Source organism: Anomalospiza imberbis, chromosome 7 (assembly GCF_031753505.1).
Source record: "Anomalospiza imberbis isolate Cuckoo-Finch-1a 21T00152 chromosome 7, ASM3175350v1, whole genome shotgun sequence".
Lineage (NCBI taxonomy): Eukaryota > Metazoa > Chordata > Aves > Passeriformes > Viduidae > Anomalospiza > Anomalospiza imberbis.
In genome coordinates this window covers 14,491,374-14,511,456 of record NC_089687.1, presented here as the reverse complement: position 1 = coordinate 14,511,456, position 20,083 = coordinate 14,491,374, and the positions used below count along the sequence as shown (strand labels likewise).

General features: G+C 37.2%; 1 protein-coding gene across 4 annotated transcripts in view; it reads right to left on the bottom strand.

Annotated features, from left to right (window-relative positions):
* The window catches only part of XRCC5 (X-ray repair cross complementing 5), a 54,703-nt gene that overhangs the window by 23,531 nt on the left and 11,089 nt on the right, over positions 1 to 20,083 (bottom strand). For all 4 annotated transcript variants that reach the window (XM_068195496.1, XM_068195495.1, XM_068195494.1 and 1 more), the window contains exons 5-13: positions 19,835 to 19,957; positions 16,958 to 17,146; positions 13,946 to 14,060; positions 12,201 to 12,339; positions 10,054 to 10,166; positions 6,597 to 6,659; positions 5,801 to 5,938; positions 5,059 to 5,149; positions 3,665 to 3,792 (exon numbers count right to left, since the gene is read on the bottom strand). In XM_068195496.1, the coding sequence (XP_068051597.1) occupies positions 3,665 to 3,792; positions 5,059 to 5,149; positions 5,801 to 5,938; positions 6,597 to 6,659; positions 10,054 to 10,166; positions 12,201 to 12,339; positions 13,946 to 14,060; positions 16,958 to 17,146; positions 19,835 to 19,957 (1,099 nt within the window). The remainder of the gene's footprint in view (positions 1 to 3,664; positions 3,793 to 5,058; positions 5,150 to 5,800; positions 5,939 to 6,596; positions 6,660 to 10,053; positions 10,167 to 12,200; positions 12,340 to 13,945; positions 14,061 to 16,957; positions 17,147 to 19,834; positions 19,958 to 20,083) is intronic.

The window sequence follows — 20,083 nt, the reverse complement described above, 5'->3', positions numbered from 1 at the left end:
ACCACACATTCCAGTTATTTTAACAGTTTAATGTCCCTCAAAGAAAATATTTCTTTTTGGTCAATTAAACTCAGTATGCATACAGGAGGAATGTTCACAAGCTTAAGAGAGAATGCAAACAGAAAGAGAGAATATTAAATGTGCACAGGTGAGGCACAGAACATATGAATATTTGGAACCTAGCTTTGAAAGGAGTAGGGAATGAAGGGGCCTGACAGATGCACAAAGCTGGAACAGATGGTGAGGGCTACAGAGAAGGGTTTTTCACCCAAGTGTAGAGTCAGTGTACACAGTCACGGAGTCAAGCAGACGGGGAGAGATGAGGTTAATGAGGCAGGCTACAGAAATTCCATGGAGGGCTTTGAAAACAAAGTAAATATCTTTACAATTTTGTGAAGTGTGAGATAGCAGTAGAGAAGTATGTGTATTTACAAATACACACACAGATACCAGTGCATGCACACAAACACATCAAAACATGTGATATACAAAGGAGACAAATTTTTTTCCATGCCCATTGTACTGGGTGCATTAGATACCCATGTGAAGGCACCTACTCAGTAAACTAGGAATACAGCAGAGATTTGCTGCCCTGTTGGCGGTCAGACATGACATTAACTTAAAAAACAAAATCAAAGCAAATAAAAGCTCCTATTCATGCTGGAAATCTGCCAATATAGAAAATCAAGACAATATGTGACACATCAATACTGATGTGTTTTCAGGCTGCCATTAAGATTCCAGTCCACATTAGAACGTACTGCCAAAAGGGGGCAGTTGTACAAGGCTACTGATTTGGAAAACTTGTAATGATTTAAGGCACAATTATTTTGAAAGACAGTAAAAATGTTGCTGGAAGCTGCAGTAATGGCTCTTGTGATACAAAAAAAAAATTATGTAATTGAATTAAACTCACAAAGCAAAAAAACTTAAGTCCCCTGTTATGCCTGTGTGTTTCAGGCTTTTGTAACTGTCATCTTAATGTGTGCAGCTGCAGGAGCTGAGCAGACTGAGCAGCCACAGCATCCACTTTTACCTGTTTTTAAAATAGATGACTACATCTGAAACCTGAGATGGCAGGTACTGTCAAAACTCAGGTGCTAAATGGAGACTAAGTTAAACAGACAACCTGGAGTTTCTAAAGCAACACCATCCCTCTTAGCCTTGTTTCCCCCATTCCTTCTGTGTCCAGCAAGAATCACTCCTATCTTCACAACTAGAAGAAACCCACACTGCCACTGCCTTGCAGACTCACTGTTCTATTCATGCATGTTGTCACCAAGGCACTAGCTCCTCATTGCTTTTCCTCATTTCTCACATTTCCACTTCAAGAGACACAGCCAGCTTTCAGGAACAGGGGTCACACCAAGATACTGGTCAATGGATGCAATGAAGTGGGCTTCACACCATTAACTCCATGATAAACAATGACATATATGCACCAACAGACCAACAGGTCCATCTCTCTACAGAACCACCCTTGCTGAGCAATTTGTTTATTTGGCTAACAAATAAAATGAACTGTATTCCCTAAACATCTTAGGTGCTTCAAATCTCTGTATTTAAGATGGACAACTTAAACAATAATGTTGGAAGTCTACCACTACAAAAGCTTCAGAAATACACACAGTTTTTTTCTGGAAGCAAGGAATAAAGGTTGAAAGTCTGGATATAGGATATTCCTCATCTTCCACTCCAGCAAGCATTAACAACTACTTCTCACCCACTCTGTCATTTCCTGATGCCTACCACTACTTCCAGAGATATAATTTAGCTTGATGTTTTTGTTTAAATTCTGGCTCTTGTCACTTATCATTCCAAATATCTTCATGAGGCAACAAAGCAAGGAAATGAAGTAGGAGTTAATCTTTTCTTCAGAGTTATTTTTCAAAAGCATTTATAGGTTCTATTCAGCCCAATCCACTTACTGGCTACAGTCAAAAGATGATGCAGATTTTTTCTTCGCAGTTCTTAAGGAACCAGCAGTGCCACTTCGCCTAAGAGCAAAATACTAAGAATCTGGGACATCTTTGCAGCAAAGGAGAGAACAACTTACACAGATTAATAACAATTTTGTAATAAGACAAAAAAATGGGGCTGTGTGTGGCCAAAAGAAAGCACTAAGGGGACTAACAGTTTAGGGCTTTCTGAACAGCAAGGACAGAAATTGTATCCTACCCCATACATTCAGTCAATAAATGCTTCTTCTACCAGTAGCACTCACCCTTATAAAATCCTATTATCCTCTAAGGAAATTGGCAAGTTACTCAGTTACTCTCTTCCAGCAGCAATTGACCCAAGTGCTGGAACACCACCATCACACTGTTTCAGAAGACAAATAGCACACCTAAAAAAAAAACATCTTTCACCAATAGGTGACATCCACTAAACTGAAAGAATGCAAAACTCTATCTAGCAGTATAACAGAAGAAATTCTATCCCCCAAGTATTTAATTTACAAGCAAAGCCCAACTTTTGTAATATCCAAGCTTAACAACCCTTCCTAAAATAAGAGTTGTGCAGAGGTCAGTTCATTTTAAGTTCTTGCCCTGCAATAACCTCCAACTGATCAAATCTTGCATTCAGTTACACACTGTCTTGTCAATATGACTGGCAGACTTGATGAGACCTCTGAGTTCTTCAGGTGTCAATCAGAGTAGGGTTGAAGACAGTGGGCTTACACGTGTTCCTGAAACACACATTGACCTTCAGATCCTTTAGTTATTTTAACAACACTGAGGAAGCAAGGCTTTGGGAAGCTAGGGTAAGTTTTCTTAATTTAAAAAAACATCTTCTTCCTACTTGTAAACCAAAATACATCATGTGGAATTGCTGAGATATGATGAATGTGATTGCTATAATACCATTTTTGGTCAATTTTCAGAGCAGAGTCACATGTTCAATATAGCTCCATGGTTCTGTATACAGTACAATTCTGCAGTTGCTTAAATTGCAACATAATTTTCTTTATTTTGAATTTGCTGTGTCATTTTTTAAACACTTGCATTCCAATGTATAATTAAGTCTCTCATCCTCACAGTTGCAATGAAAGTCTTCGTGACATGAAAGGAATGTAAATCAAAATGGAGACAGCTTGATATAATAACTGCAGGAAGTGTGAACTGTTCTGCTGGCTCGTAAAGTGCAACAGCTTAGACACCCCAACAGAATATTTTAAATGTCAACAATGTTAATAACCATTTATTACTGATCCAGTTCGCCTCAGACTGACCCGGTCTGGAACACTGCTAGATGCAACAATGCACAGAAAAGTGATGGGACACAGAATGAGAAACTGAAGATATCCCAAATTCTCAGCCAATATTTTCTTTGTCCAAAAGCCAAAGACTGAATCTATGTCCACAATACAGTGTTGAGAGGCAAGTTTTAACTTGCCTAGTCTATGTGCCTGTGAATATAATTGATGCTGTTGTAGGCACCTCAGCAGAGGTATAAATTCCCTTGCTTCCTGGAAACTAGAAATTTTAAAGATAAATTTATGTCGGGGACAACACAGAAATCACTGGCTACCACATACTTTAATGCCAGAGATTTATATCTGCATTTTCACAATGCAGATCTTTCCAACATGAATCAAAGAAAGACAGAAAGGTGAAAAAACTTAAAAAAAAGTTTTTAAAAAATACCATATAGTTCATCTCACCTGATATAGTCTCTGAAAATGAGGGTTTGGAATCTTGCTGGGCTTAAATAGGTCCTCAAAAGTTTCTCCATCTTCATGAACCAAATTCATAGAATCAATCAGTGAGTCAACAGCAGATAACTGATCCACTAAGGTAGCAATTACATACAAAGGAAGATTAAATACACTTGCAGATGGATGGATGTCATGGTTTGACACTGGCGCAATGTTTCTTGAAACAATTTATAAATGAAGATTCGCTTCACAATGTGACATTTTCACCGAGTCATTACATGCCACAGAACATACTGCAGCTATAGACGTGCCAATAAAGAATATGGATAATGGACACAATAATAAAACCCTGCTTTATTTAAGGACTACAGTGTAAACACAAAGCCTTTTCCTTTTTCCCCAAGACCTCAATTATTGTTGCCTTTCTGCTTCAGCTTTTCTTCTTTTTCAAGACGTTTTCATTTGCAACAGAAGGTTTATAGGCCACTTAGAAAATAAGGAGAACAGTTGGTTTGCAAAACTAAATGGCATAATATAAATTTTTAAAGTTATGATTGCAAATTAACACAGTTCACAATAGCCAGCTACTGCTTTGCTAAGATAGGTTTTAGATTTTGTTATCAAACTGCTGGTTACAGGCAAGAAGACAGAAACTGCTATAGAAACAAACCAGCATGCTAAATATACCCTGATGTGCAGGTGCCCATTCAGTGCATCTCAAAACAAATGAAAGAAGCGGGAGTGGATTTTAAACTACATCCACTTAAGACTCATTGCTGTGCAAAACTCTCAGAACAGCAAGTCAAGCTTTGTGTAGCTGCATGTTCTCCAAAGATGCCGTCCATTCAACCTGGACACCAATAAGCACACGGTTTAATAACACTCCACAGAAAATACTGTCTTTGCCTTTGTACATTATATTAACAGGCCATACTGCAAATGGCTACGGGACCAGCTTTGCACCAACAGAGCAGCTGCCTCTGCTCTAATTCTAGCTAGCTAATCACACACTGAAGATCCCACAAGGTTTGGCCATTTACTCCCACAAATGAGTTCAAAGATCAAAGGATACAGAGGACTAATCACAGCTCTCTATCACAGGATCCTGTGAGACTCACAATGCTGTAATCTGAGCCAGAAGTCATTTAACAGGACAGCTGAAATACTGCTTGCAAACTTAGGTCTGCTCAGCCTGCACCTGAAGTGGCAAAGCTTTAACACACATTTACACTTCAAGGTGACATCACCATAATGGATGCCCAAATACCTGGGTGTCATCCTAAGTCAAAAGAGCAACAAAACTTATGCTTTCATTGGTGAGCCAAATATTCTAACTCTTTTAGAGCATCTTTGAAGACAACGAGCAGGTTACTTTTCCAGTTGACCAGCAAATATCTTACCTGTAGGAATGCTTTTTTTACTGTTTTTCAAGGATGAAAATACATATTGTCTTAGGTCTTCCATATAGGGTAGCTGCACATAGATGAGACACTGTGCAAGAGGAAAGAAAAAACAACTGAGCCTGAAGAAAAAAAAAATCTGTATCCCCAGAGTGCCATATCAGGGCAATATAAAATCTAAGAAAAATCTGAAGACATAATGTCTGTGCACATCAAAACACTTAAAATATTTGCAGAGCAACACAATTTTAAATCAGAATAAAACACAGCGTTATATTTTATAACATAGTGATGGCTACACTCAGTTTTTCTGCTTGTGAAATAAAGACCTCCCCACCCATCTGATCCCTTTTTCTTGTGCAGAGTTCCAATTATCCATGCTTTAAATATCCAATATATTGGCGCTTTGGGAAGTTTTATCACAGCTTACTGTATTCCAAAGTCAAAAGCTGGATTTGTTTTTTTTTAACATTTCTCTGCCTCATTTTTTCTTTATTCAATTACCTCCTCCAGTTCATACCACCCTAAATAATTCCTTTCCATCTTTTATGTTTATACCCTTCAAAAGTCTGAAGACTGTTGTGTCCGCCCCCACCTCCGTCACTGCTCAGCCATGCTATACATATTTAGCTCTTTCAATAGTCTCTTATAAGAAAGATCAGGGGAAACATATGCTGCAAAAGTTCTGACATACTGTGCTGCTTCTGCGTCTCTCTGTAGAAGGGAAAGAGAGAAGAATTACCTCATATGCATCCTTAATATACGGAAAAGCTACTCCAATTTGTGGGTTGCATCTTCTATCATAAGCATAGCGCACTACAGCCACCACTTTCAACTCATCCAACGCACGAACAAGTGCAGAAAAAGCAACCGCTGCATTCTGGAGGGAAAAAAGAAGTCTAAAAAATCATGCAAGTCCTTAATCATGAAATACATCTTTCACAGGGAATTCAACAGCATTGATTTAGTCAAGACTAGTTTCCATTGCAGTTATAACTTGAACACCAGCATTTTTTCATGTGCATAAATCAAAGAAGCAGAAAGGGCAAATCTCATCACGAGAGTGGATCCATTCAAAGCTGAGCCAACTTTAGATTCAGCACATTCCACCTTTTTCACCAGGTGTGAAGAACTCTCAGAGGTTTTGCATGAGATAGAGAAAAGGAGGGAAGTCCCTCAAAAGAACATATTAGAGCACCACAGTGAGCTTTTTACTTCCAGTACTTTGAAGGTCTGTTCTAAATAACAGTGACAGGGCACACTGTTGCTCTGCATAAGAATCGACTTAAGCACCAATTTCATGTTCCTCATAACCTTGCTCAAACATAGTATCTATCAGTTTTTCATTATTCATGAGATACTGTGTTCATCTGGGGTTTAATCCAACTTCTTTTTAACCTACTGGGCAATGAAATAAGCCTGTAAGCTGCATTAAAAGTATTTATTAACACAGAAAGACAGGACAATCTCAAGCATCACTACTATTCTTTTTTTTCTGCAGCAAAATACATTCAACATTAACCTTCAGTTTACCTTACCTCATCATCTTTTGCTGCAAAGACCTTCAGAGCTTGGTTGCCCATGTAGTAATGCCTCTGGATCTACAGATTCAAATGGTCAAGAGTTAGCCTGACCTAAAGAAAAGGTCACTAATGCAACTGGACCAATTAAATTACAAAACAACTAATGTTACTCAAGTCAGAAGCCACCAAATTTAATTACAGTGCATAGAGGTTAAAGTCCTGTATTTGTCTTATATCTCCATTTATCACTTAATGAATATTCAGTCATATTGGGTAGGATATTCTCATAGCTTCCTACTGATGGGCAGGAATGAAAGACAGTACTACTGGCAGCTGTTACCTGTCTGAATTATACTTCAGTAATTCAAAAGTCATTGTGGACAACTACAATAGTTAATACAAGACCTAAACCTAACGGTTACCATATCTATGTCATTACATTTTTCTAGCAAAGATACATCAAAAAGGAGCTGCAAAAAGTCACATCCTTAAATAATAAAGCTACTTCAACAGCAACCCAGAGTATATACAGCTGTGCTAGCAAAGAAGCACTTCTGATAGCAGAGTTTATTCTATTCATGAACATGGCTGAATCTAAAACAAAAAGGAAAAATAGTTTCATCAAGGGGCATCACTGAAACAGTTGGAGCTACAGAAGCTCACACACACAGAAAGTCTGCAATCATAGAAGACCTGTCACAAAGATCAAACACTACTATGGACACTGATTAAAATAACCTCTCTTTGTTAAAGAAAAAACTCTCTGAATTACAGTCTCAGAACTTCATTATATCTTTGATTTTTCTTTCATTCATTTCATCTTTTTATCTTCTTTATTTCGCAAATTACCATAAGGCTGTTGAAGACAGTGACAACCTGCACCAGAGCAGATCTGTTTACTGTATTACAGCACGATTCGTCAGCTCAGATTACTCTACCTGCAACCCTTCTTTCCTGTTCTATCTCTAGATGCTCAGGAAATTTTACGTTCAGTATAGTATACATAACTACATGTGTGTATCACTACACCTTTTTTTTGTTTGCAAAAGAAATTGTCCCTTTGTAATATTTCAAGTATTATTTCATGATTTACATTGCATGGCTTATAAATTAAAAATCAAAGTTTAAGAGGCCTCTGATCTTCTTTCCTGAGGGATGTGAACAACTCGGGAAAAGAATATAAGGTGGTTCTATTCCTTATTTAATTATGTATTTGGAGCTGTTCCAGTTTTTCTAGTCAATAATGAATCATCTTTCCATGGAAGTTTTTCTTAAAAACAATTTAATAAAAACATACACTTGAACAGTGTCAGTTTTATCATTCCAAACAATAAAATTTAGGATGCAAAACTTAAGATAACATATGGGTCTTGAAAACTCCAGCTGTAGTTAAAAGCTTCCTGATATCATTATCTATCCACTGTAATTTTAATCCTGCAAGCACACTTGAATAGTTTTATTCCACTGAGGGGAGGTGCAGCTACTACTGGGCATAACTACTCACACTCCTGGCTACAGGACCAGAGCACACTTTAAGATATCATTTCTGGTTTTTGTGAAATTCAGAGACAAGAGAAGTACATAATAAAAATTAATTAAAAGCAATCAGTATTTGGTACATTGAAAAATTTTAAAAACAACTTGTTAATTCTTTTATGCATATTTACATGACTCAAAAAGTATTCCTAAAATTAACTGTAACCCTACAATCATTAACTATGTATTTGAAGGTATTACCACACTATCTGACCAACGACGGGAAAATAAAAATCCACGCGAGATAACAGTTTGCTCACAAGAACACTATATGCCTCATCTGCTTTCCTCTTAGTTTCCACTTCCAAATAAAGTCAGACTAAGTTGAAACAGGAGGCCAACCTCCAGCATAAGAAAACTCTGCACACAGTGAAATACATCTTGCAGAACTAAATAACAATAGTAAGACTCAGCTGGAGGCTAATAATGTATGGAGAGATCCAAGAAATTGTTGCATTGGAACACAGGATTCAGACACATTTCACTTATTAGATCCAGTTTCTGGTACAGGAGGTAGCACTCCTTAACACCTCTCTGGCCCTGGCCAATTTAGAGCACATAAGCTCAAGCATGAGATGTTTCCTTGATCAATCACTTCTAGTGCACAAGCTCCCACGTTACTCAACAACTAAGTCTGAAAGTCCTCAAGGAGCAACCAGGTTACAGTTTCCAGTTGGGCTGGCTTCTCCTTTCACTAAATCACATAACTTCCTGGCTCCTCAGTTCTTATGTTTTGGAACACTGCACTGCAGTAGGGTAATGACACATCTAGCAATGTTCACAAGGTCTCTGTGACACCTGTACTGTAAAGTAAGAAGGTGTTTATAGTTACATTCATTTAAGAGTAAGCTCCCATAGATGCTTCCTATTTCATTAGCATATTTCCTTCATTGTAAAGGTGCTTATCAAGAGTTCTCATTTGTTCACATAGTGAGAGATTTCAAAGAGCAGGAAGGCTGGGAGTTGTCAGAAGTGAAGGTGTAGAACTGCCCTATGATTTCATTTCAGTTTTGACTGGTAAAGAGGACTGGGTGTGGGTAACTATAAGATGAGTAAAGTTTCAGTCAGAAACTTTTTCAGAGAAAAAAGATGGGGAGCAGTTTAACATTCACAGCAATTACTTGGCAGTCACATCTCTGTACTCTCTCCTCATGTGTCCTTCAAGAACAGTTTTGTTAAGCCTTTGCCTAAGGCTTTGCTAATGCTTAAGTCCTGGATTTTCTGAAGGAAATCACCTTGTGCTGGGTAACTTTTATTAAAGTACTTGCTCAAAGTAAGTTTCTTACAACTGTCAGGGACAGCAAATAGTGAAGTCAATACCACAGGTAGAGATAAGTGCATTACAAACACCAAGCATCTCACGGAAACATGGAGAGTTTTTGAATTATGCTACCTTTGTCTAAGTTCTTATGTGAAGAAGTCTTCACTTCATTTAAGTTTTGTCACAATAGAAAGATGAGACCAGTCATGGTTCACAAACTAATCCTTAAGGAATTGAGAATGAATAGAGACAGCTTCAGGCTCGCTTTAACATTACTTGAGGGAAAAGCTTCTGTTAAGAAGCAGCCATACTCTTGGCTGGACAAAGCTCAGAAAGGCTGCTGCCTGAGCTGAACAGAAGACTGACTACTAAAGTTTCTGAGATTAAATGAGACAACAATACCTCTGTCTCCTCTTCGCAGAGATATGAACTCAGTGGGTCTGGCTTCACTTGAGGGACCAATGGCCACATTTACAAGCTTCTCTCCTTCACAAGACCACATACCGCTTACATGTACTAGAAACAGCAAATAAGTCACCCCTGTATACCTGAGCAGAGATGCCCCGTTCCCAATATTGAAACCCAATACAACACCATGACTTTACTGAATTCAAACCAAGATCAATTGTCTTGAATAACCCAGGAAGCTGAATAGGAAGATATTTAGTATCACACCTGAGAGGATCTACTGAATCCCAAAACAGAAAAACACTTTCCTTCTGTTTTGTATTTCATTTGCTCTTCATCTTCCTTGGAAAAAGGAACTATATCACTCCCATACCGAAAACCTGGAGAACAAGAGAAGAGCATCTGGTAAGCATATGGGCCTACAATTTTAACACTGAAAGTAGCTCTCTGAATATTTTAACAATGCATTTGTGCCCCACAGCTAAGTTCCACACATGCTCATCAAATTACTTTCCCTGCTAGAAAAAAGAACCCAAACACCCATAGACACATTTTGTACTTCACGAACAGCAGTTGCACTCCTTGTACATCATTTTATGTAACACAAGTACTCTCAGAGAGCAGGAAAGAAAATAAGGGAACATCTTGCCTAACAAAGTTATGCTCACAGAATAGATTTAAGCAAATCATAATAGATTTCAGCAAACAGATTGCAACACTCTCTGCAAACATATACAAGCAACCTCAAACATACAATAAATCATACCATACGAGGTGACACCAGAAGAGATTCAGAGAATAAAATGTGCTAACAGTAGAACCAAGGTACACAATGCAAAACCAAAACACTCTTGTATGCAGAACTGGTCTTTTTATATACTTCTGTATCTTACTTCCCATGCTATCCATTACAGGTATATGTCCATAAAATAGGAAGCTGTAATTTCTCAGAGGTATCATCTGCTCCAACTGCTTATTCTCCTATCTCAGCTTCCAATATCCTCCCTGTAATGTCATCACTTTATTATGTTGCCACAAACTAAGGATGATATCCTCAGGTGTGAAGAAAGCAGAAGGAACAGAGATAAATCCCTGGATGAAAAACCTATAAGATACATTTTCCTATAAACTGAAAATCAAACACACAGAATGAAAGAAATTTCAGTACAGGTGCTGAAAATACAAAATATTGTCTAATTATTTCATTTCTCAAAAGATGCACAAAAGTCCAGGAGGCATCAGTAGCTCTTTTAGCATTAGAAATACCACACCACTGACAGGGAAATCTTTTATCTCTTTTGTTCACACTGAACTGCTCACCACTTCTTTTTACTAGTATCCCACAACTACTTACTAACTTAAGCAGTCAGAAGATTAGCTGAGAACAGTCACAAATCCTTCAAAATGCATTTTCTGTAAGAACTGGATTTTTTTTTTGCAGTTTTGAAGTTGTAGAACATAACTAGACCATCTTTTAACCATCATTTCTGCTTAAAGAAGGTCACATTGTCATTGGGACTTTATCTGATACTGCTATGAAACACCTATGGATGCTACAATTGAAATACATTAAATTAAAAAATACAGCTTATTCTAATTTTCAATTTATGTTATTCATCTGACAGCACTCTCTATAGTGTTATCTGAATAGTTCTGCTCTTTATAGTTAATATATTTGCCCTACTTGTGTGGGATTGAAATAGCAAAGGAAAGGAAAAAACTAGTAACAAAATATATCTATGCAATCACAAAAAATGAAATAGATTTGCTTAACTCAATTTTTAAAAGAAAGTACACTATTTCCTGCTGTTTCTGGGCCTGTAGTATTCTAAGGAAATTAATCTGCTCAGAAAGAAGCTGCAGGTCATAAAAAGTACGTTGCATACCACTTCTTCAGATTGATTCTGTTATAGTACAGCAAAGCTAGTACTAAACCCTCCTTTGATGGCTTCATCTTTCCAAGTGCAGAATAACTAGAGCACTTGCTCATCTACAAAAAAAGCAGCACTATGAAAGCATTCATGTTATCAGTACAACTGAAGATCTAAAAACAGAACAGTGGTAGCAGAACTACTCACTACAGAACTGAGGTATGGCCTTCCACACTGTGTAGTTCAGAAAGCTGTTGTGCCTTCTAAGTTCCATCTGTTGTTATTACTATTATTGTTGTTGTTACTCCTATTACAATTATCCCTGTTATTATTATTCCTACTACTGGCAAAATAAGGTTTTTTATAAATATGTGAAAACAAAGAGTCGCATGCAACAGTCTCTGTGTTCCACCAGCCTACAGGGTTCACATTTTAAGACCACAGCTAGGCTTCAAGTCATAAAACTAAGAGGCCCTTAGGTGACCTAAGAGTCCGAGCCATTATCTTCCCTTTGTCTTCAGGGTGCACATAAAGATGTCATACCTTGAATAGTATCATCTTTCTGAACCTCTGTCTCATCATCATCATTTAAGCAGTAAACAGTTTCTTTTTGCACATCATCTTTTCTGAGGGTTTTAGCATCCACAATTGCCCAAGGTTTTTTCACATTCTCTTCTGTGACCTTGATATCAGAGTTCAAAGAAAAGCAATGTTTAACATTTCAATGGGATCCAGAGTACTTACCAGAACACACAAAAAATCCTTATCGTGAGTGCTGCATTGTTTTGCCAATAAAGAACTAATAAAGACTGTCAAATAACGCATCTCTGGCTGCCACCAGAGTGCTTTCAGCACTGCTTCATCTGTATGAGACCTAACACATGAACTGTAGCATACTGACAGCACACTTGTCCTGGTTTTTCATTAAACCTGTAGGTTAAGCCATTTGTGGAAGTCTTTGAGACACAGGATACCATGTAACTTGCTTGCTATGCAATTTACTACCTCCAACTGTATAAATACTTTTGACAAAGCATTAAGAAATATGTTAAAGATACAGTAAGACTCAATGTTCACTCAGTTTGCTTGGCCAAGTTTTTCATCAGGCTTACTACACTACAGGATAAAAATACCTTATATTACTGCAACTTTTCCAAAAGGCAAAAAGATCCCAGTTGCATTATGGGACTTGGGAGGGAAAGAAGGAATAAGTATTTACAATAAGTGAATGTTTCCCAACTACAGGGAAATAAAACTGCTTTCTTTTCTCTCTGCTTAAGTGAAATTGATGGTGTAGCTAGTACATGAGAAGAAAAATGTAGAACTGAGCAGAAAACAGAATAGATTATGGCAGTATGACTGCTGTATGACCTCAGGCCAGTCACTCAGTTCATGTTGCTTATTCTCCCAAACTTATTTTATTTTGTGTGTAAACATCTTTGGGAGGGGACTCTTTCTGTCTATCTGCACTGGTCTGGCACAACAGCCTAGTAAAAAAAAATTAATAACTATAAAGTTGATGTCTTTCAAGGCTAGTATACCCAGCTCTCAGACTTCAGATATATTTCATCTTCATAACATCAGGCTCAGTCTTGTGTTGAAATAACAAGCCAATAAAACTCCATCTCATCAGATCCATCAATACTGCCACACTACACAGTTACCTATTAACTATTCTATAACAAGAAATTTGCACATTTGCTGCCTTTAAATACACTTACTTTTTCCTAGCACTGGTTAAAGGAACCATATAAACCGTAAGAAACAGACTGGGCCCAAGCTCTGCCAAACAGTACAAACAAGCTGAAAAATCAGACCTTTTATTCCAAGTCTGAAATAACAACAGATGTGATTTGAAATGATGGCTGGTAAAACATTTACACCCACCATTTTATACACACATGTCCAAAATTCTTCTCATGCCTAGGGCTTAAGAAATATATAAATAAAGTCTCACATATCCCTGATGCTGAATGTAAATCTTCACTCACAGCATTCTTAATCAGGGTCATCAACTTCAATACCACTAAGTGCCAGAGCAGACAGCAATTACTCCTATGTCTGTACCTTATGAATTTTAGTTATTTAACGTGTACGGTGAAGTTAAAGTTGCTGTGGGAACCACAATTTTAGATGTACTGGCTTCTAACCAAACAAAAATCTCTATTGTAATTATCTGGATGTTGTTTCTTCGTTATTTTCTTAGCTTTAAGGAAAAAAAAATCAACATGTAGTTGCACCTAACTTGCTGCCAAATTACACTGGAATATATGATCTTACACACTTACTGATTTGTAGGCCACAATCCTTATAGACAAATTAGGACCAATAGTGAGCTGGCAGGGCCAAGGCATAGGCTTTCTTTCCATTTTCTTAAACATTGAAAGGCGTTCCAGACTCTCTCTAAATGAAGGAATCAGCAAAACAGCAATGAACTCTGGTGAACTGTAATAAAGTATTATAGACAATACACTCTCCTTAAGGAAATGCAGGAGTCCAAACTGTTTCAGCTTTGATTGCATAAAGCAAATAAACTTTATCAATAATCTTACCATTACCCATTGTCAGAAAAGAGAATAAAAAAAGAGGTGTACAGTAGATTATCCCCATCTTGAGCTTTTATGATGGTGTGACACTAGGGCTTAAAGGCTCTGTGTTAAGTCTAGTGATAAAACCACAATTGCTTCTTAAGCATTTTCCATTTTTCTGTGCTCATCCAATTAGGCCATGCAGCAAGCTGAACAACAAAAATTAGAAAAGGCGCTCTAAGTGGTAAAATGCTTTCTATAGTGCAGCTGAAAAATAAAGAATCCAGTTTCAATTAACGGGATTTTGTTTATGTAGAAATTAACTTTTGGCACTTTTTTATACAGCACTAGTGGACTCATTAATTTAAGGGCATTCTGTCATAGCGAAAGAAGTTATTTCAGCTATTTCTAGCCTAAACAGCAGATATACAAGTTCAAAAAACCACAAAAAACTGAACTGTAATGAATTTATACTAAAAAGTGTTAACTTAATTGCACAACTTTTAGCAATGGAGTCCAAAATTAACAACTCACAGTAATTTATATGTCATTGTGAATTCAAATAGGCTTGCCCCCCAGAACAGCTTTCAGCTAATACAAACTGTATTGTCAATTTGGCTGTAAAATTCCAACACAGAGAAAGCGCTCAATTTTTTTTTTTTTATTGCATGATAAAGCAAAGATAAAACAAAGCTGCACTACTCTTTTTCACATTATGATAAAACCTGGAATCCACCACTCTCTTGATTAAAGCACTTGTCTGGCAGAAATCAAGATGAACTCCTAAAATGACCAGTAGAGAATCCAACCTGGCATTCTACTTTTCAGGTTTCCTAGTATGAACGGAGCTGTTTTTTTTTAAATTCTAAAAGCACAATGGAAGGCAAAAACACACTGGGTTTTTTATATGAGATAAACACTGGATTTCCTTTTTAGTTTTTTTTTTTCTTATGGAAAGGAGGGGAAGATTTTTTTTTTCCTAGCAATAAAGACATCAATACAGGATTTTAAAAAAGAACATGGTACTGCATCATTAGGAGTACTGCAACACATACATTCAGGGATGAGCACAAAAATCAAATACACAAGCACCAAATGCCTAAAAATGTAATTTAAGCTCAGTTTATTATCTCTAGCCTTTAATTTCTTATATTTACAGAAGAAAAATGCTGCCTGTAATTAAAGATGATCCAGTCAATAAAGCCTTGCAAACACATATTTCAGCTTGCATTTAATGAACACAACCTTTCTCTTCTGCTCTGCAATCCCTTCCCTCAAAATCCAGTGGCAGCAGAAGTACATCCTGTCTAATAGGCTGAGTATTATAACAAAAAAATCACAACAAAACCTCCTCACTCACTTTCCTGGCATGGCTAATTTATTTTTACAAGAGTTGAAATATTTTTACCAGCAAGAATAATTAATCTAGGAAAATGGAGAGTGTATCTGCGTTAGCCAGTTATCATGACAGATTTGCAAAGCTGACTTCTTAAAGCTTGATAAGCAACTTAATTGCATCTAAAACCTCACATACTCTTAAACAACTTTTCCAACTAAAGCTTTAATCTACTAGCCAAAAGCCTATTTATCCAGAGATTTTGGATTTCCCCTGAAAGTATGGCACAAAGACAGCTTGTAAAGTAGCAAGAGTCTGTGATAAAAAAAGTATAAAGAGGCCAAGCCACATGGTAGGTTCATGCATATGCATTATCCTAAAGGATAAATGGGCCAGGAAAGAGTCTGCTTTTCTGTGCAGTCTTTGAAGCAGTGACAAAGCCTGCTTTTTTCTAGAGACTCAGACTGCTCTGTTGACTAGTACAGAACACAGACACAGCGACATGTGTCTCTTCACTAATGCACAGCAATGCTCAAGGAGCAGCTTCTCTGGCTGCTGAGGTGCAAAGCTGACCAACTGAGCTGGGGGAGGGAAGGAAATCCCACAAATAAACTGATGAATTACAGCATATAAACCTACAGGGATAACCCTCATCTAAAAATTACCTTTGATAATGACATTACAGCTGTGGTCTGCTAAGCGTCCTGAAAATCACATTGTCTAAAAGATCACTTTTCATGACTGTAGAACAGAACTACTGAGACAGTAACATCAGACTATGATAGGTGCATTTTGCCTGTTTCCCAACTGAGACAACACCTATGTAGAGAAGTCTTGGATATATCATCAGCAACAGTTTTTCAGAGATACACAAACTTATTCTTTCATTGGGAAAACAAGAAGTGAAAAAATCATCTTTCGATTCTTGCATTCCTAATGCAAGAAAAATGAAAAATATATTGTTTGTCACAGTGGCACAGCAGAATATGATTAAAGAGCAGAATTCAACAAACAACATTTACTCAAAGAAATTGTGGGAGTTTATCAAACTAGTGAGCTAAAAGTAGTCTGAAACCAAAGAACAAAGGCTACCATTAAATGGAGATGTTCAAGCTAACTATGCCACAAATTCCATCTCTTTCTAAAACGTTTTTGAAATGACATTTACAGAAATGTTCCCTCCAAAATCCTCCAACACTAAAGACGGAAGGAAACTGATTTTTTTATTTAAATATAGATACAGAAAATTAATTTTCCCCTGAAATCTCTAAGCTCTTCTATTTATTCTAATGCCACTGAAGAAGCTGCATGAAGGGGACTGAGGGTACAGCAAGTCATAAAATTCACTGACTTCAATTGATTACTTAACTTCAGCTTTTGGAGAAGAAATCAGGAAGTATATCTATAGTACAATAACCAGGATTAGCCAAATTTACCTGAAAGTATAAACTTCTTCCAGCCCTCCTTCTTCATCCAAAGTATACATGAGCTTCCTCACCACATCAATACCTTGCTTTTGTTGTTCAGTTAAACCCTTTATGGGAAAAGAGTTTCTGTACATATGAGCATGTACACTGGCACTTGTATCTCCACTTCCTTCATCAACAGTCACTGGAAATGGCAGACTAAGAACAAAAGACGAAGCAGTTAGTTTGACTTTCTTCCTTATTAAAATAACCAAGCAAAACAAAACAAAAATGTTTTAGGATCAACGATTTCTATCTAGCTGCAGACAGGTGTATAAAAAGCCACAGGACTTGCAAAACAAATTAAGGAGTATTTCAAGCCTACTTGGCATTGGTAACATCTTGACCAGAGCAATTCACCAGTTCTGGGTACTGTGCATCAATAAAGACATCCACATACAGGAATAGATTAGACAGTAAAGTCAATGCTGATTAGAAAGCAAGATCCATTAAAAAAGATTGAACAAAATAAAGCCAATAGAGAAGGGAATTAGAGGCAAGACAGCCTTAAATATAAAAAGCTGTTGCAGAGAGTAAGGAAACAATCAGTTCTTTGTATTCTGCCTGCGCTCCAATCACATCATGGAGTCAGGTCATAGTCAAAAACATGCTAAAGGCATTTCAAACCATAATCTCTAAAACCAACTGCCTGAGGAGAGAGAAGAGTCTCCATCACTGCAAATCTTTATCAGAAGGTTAGACAAACACTGCTCAGCAATGACAGACATACACCTGACCCAGGCTGAAGTAGAGGATTGCTCCAGATGACTTGTTAAAGGCGATTCCATGCCTGTGACTCTGTATCAGCTCCAAATGCCAGCAAGCAGGACATTCTCTGCAGTGGAGCTATTAGGTATTTCTGCAACAATGTTATTCTTTGAGATTTTAATAGCTTACAACACTGGATGAATTTCTGACTGAAGATGACACATTCTTCCTGCACTTCATGAATCAGATTTTAAAATTTAGCCAGGGGTTATAGATAAAATGATTTTGCTGCTCTTCAAAATACAGGAGAGCGTTAACTAAGTATAACAAACACAGCAGAGAAAGATGTGTAAGATCCTGTGCCCCTGAAAACACCTGCAGATTTTTCAGGTCTTTCATCTGATCCAATTCTGAATGAACCACATGATACCTTTTATCATATTTCTACAAAGTGAAATAACTTTAGCATTGTATTATGTTTTTTAAAAGGCAACCTACACGTCTCTACCATACTTTCACCTCATTAGTCCTCACTAAACTTATCCATGAAGCAACCAATACTACGCAGAGTTAACATTATGCACAAGTGTCACATACAGCAAAATGAAAAACTGAGCTGCAGCAAAGTGTTTGGTACCTTTTTAGGAAGCAGATTCCACTGACAAATATAGAAACTGTATTTTTAAGCTGATAGGGCAACATCAAAAAGCTTCAAATCTCTGATAGGTAAAAGTTAGGGTACATTCACTACAGAATACCTAGAGACTACTGTGATGAGAAGTACATAATACCCAACACTACACAGTGCTCAGCATGTGCTTGGCACCTGGAAACAGGGAGGAAAACCAACTCTCTGCTGCAAGTTACAACCTAGTCTATGATCAGGGCATAAGAGATGGAAGCATAGGTTATAACAAAAGGTTTAGCAAGAATTTTTTTTAAAATAAGCATTTTATATTTGTACAAGTAAAAATCAAATAATCCCTTGTTCCTGTGGCTGGGAGACAGGGTGCAAACCTGAAACCAATGCTGTAACAGTAACATTTCTTTTCTGCTTCATAGACACGGGAGCAGCAGCTGAATACCAGGGCTCCAAAAGATGTATTCTGACTGGCAGAGGAACTCAGATTCATGGAGTTGCACCTCTACTGCCTCCAGTGCCAACAACAGCTCAAATAAGCCAGGAGGGGCCTGTCACACTAGAAGCATAATTGTTTTTCCTGTGTAGACAGAACCTGATATTTTTGCATCCAGCCTCCCCTAAGCAAAGGCAAAGATGTTTTGTGGAGGATCAGACCAAGATTTTCAGCCATATTTTCCCATCTAACTCCTCTTTTATCTTCCAGATGGGTTGGCAAATGGCTTAAATGAATTCATTAATAAGTTCACAACATTGTTCCTTACAGAATGCTGGATCTAGGTTAAAGTACATTCTCAGAAGTAAATCTAGGGCTTTAACTTTCTCCTGTGAAAGTATTTATAATAAACAGCCACATAAAGTTTTGCTTTTAAATAAACTCCTCTAGAAGGCTCCTGCAACAGCCAATACAGACCTTAACACCACTACTGATTATCTGGATCAATGCCTGTATCTACAGCATGACAATCAAGGGATTCCTGTTCTAACACATAAGACATTGCTTCCATTTTCCAAGCCCATCATTGTGAATATAACCCTTCTCTCCAGACCTGCTTCTCTACTGACAACAGAATCAAGCTATTAACATCTGCAACACTACCTCATTATTTCTTCCCAGTAACATCATTACCTAAAAGGCTGTTGCTGTGACAAAACCACTGTTTCTGAGGCTATCTTTGGCTTATTTTTTCCTAATTCTCTGCTTATATTTTTCTTTTGTCTCCCATTTTACACTTTGGCTCTAAGCTATAAGCTTAAGTGGAGAAAAAGCAGTCATCTTAACATTTATTTGCACATTATTTAACCAAGGGGATTTGGCTCATAAGTGGAATTCCAAGTACATATAACAGAGAAGTACTTACAATAATCATATTCCTTACTCATATACCTCTGAAGAGACTATATCCAGCAGATCACAGGCTATTTCAATATAATTATTAAGAAAGAATAATTTCCCTTTAAAAGATGGCATAGCACATAACAGCCATTTTAATACTTACAAAAACTGAAGTGAAATTCCTGTTTTCTTCAAGTTAGCAATGATAATTCCCAGCTGATCCTCACTGACAGGACTACTAAGGTCTGTAAACAGTTCAATGTGTCTCTTCTCATATTTCTTTCCTCTTAAAATAGAGAAAAACATTTACATATATTGAAAATATTATAAGGCTTTTTAAAATTAATTCCTTACAAAATAATAACAAAAGTAATATAATTGTAATTACTTTTACCAAAGAAATATACTTGCA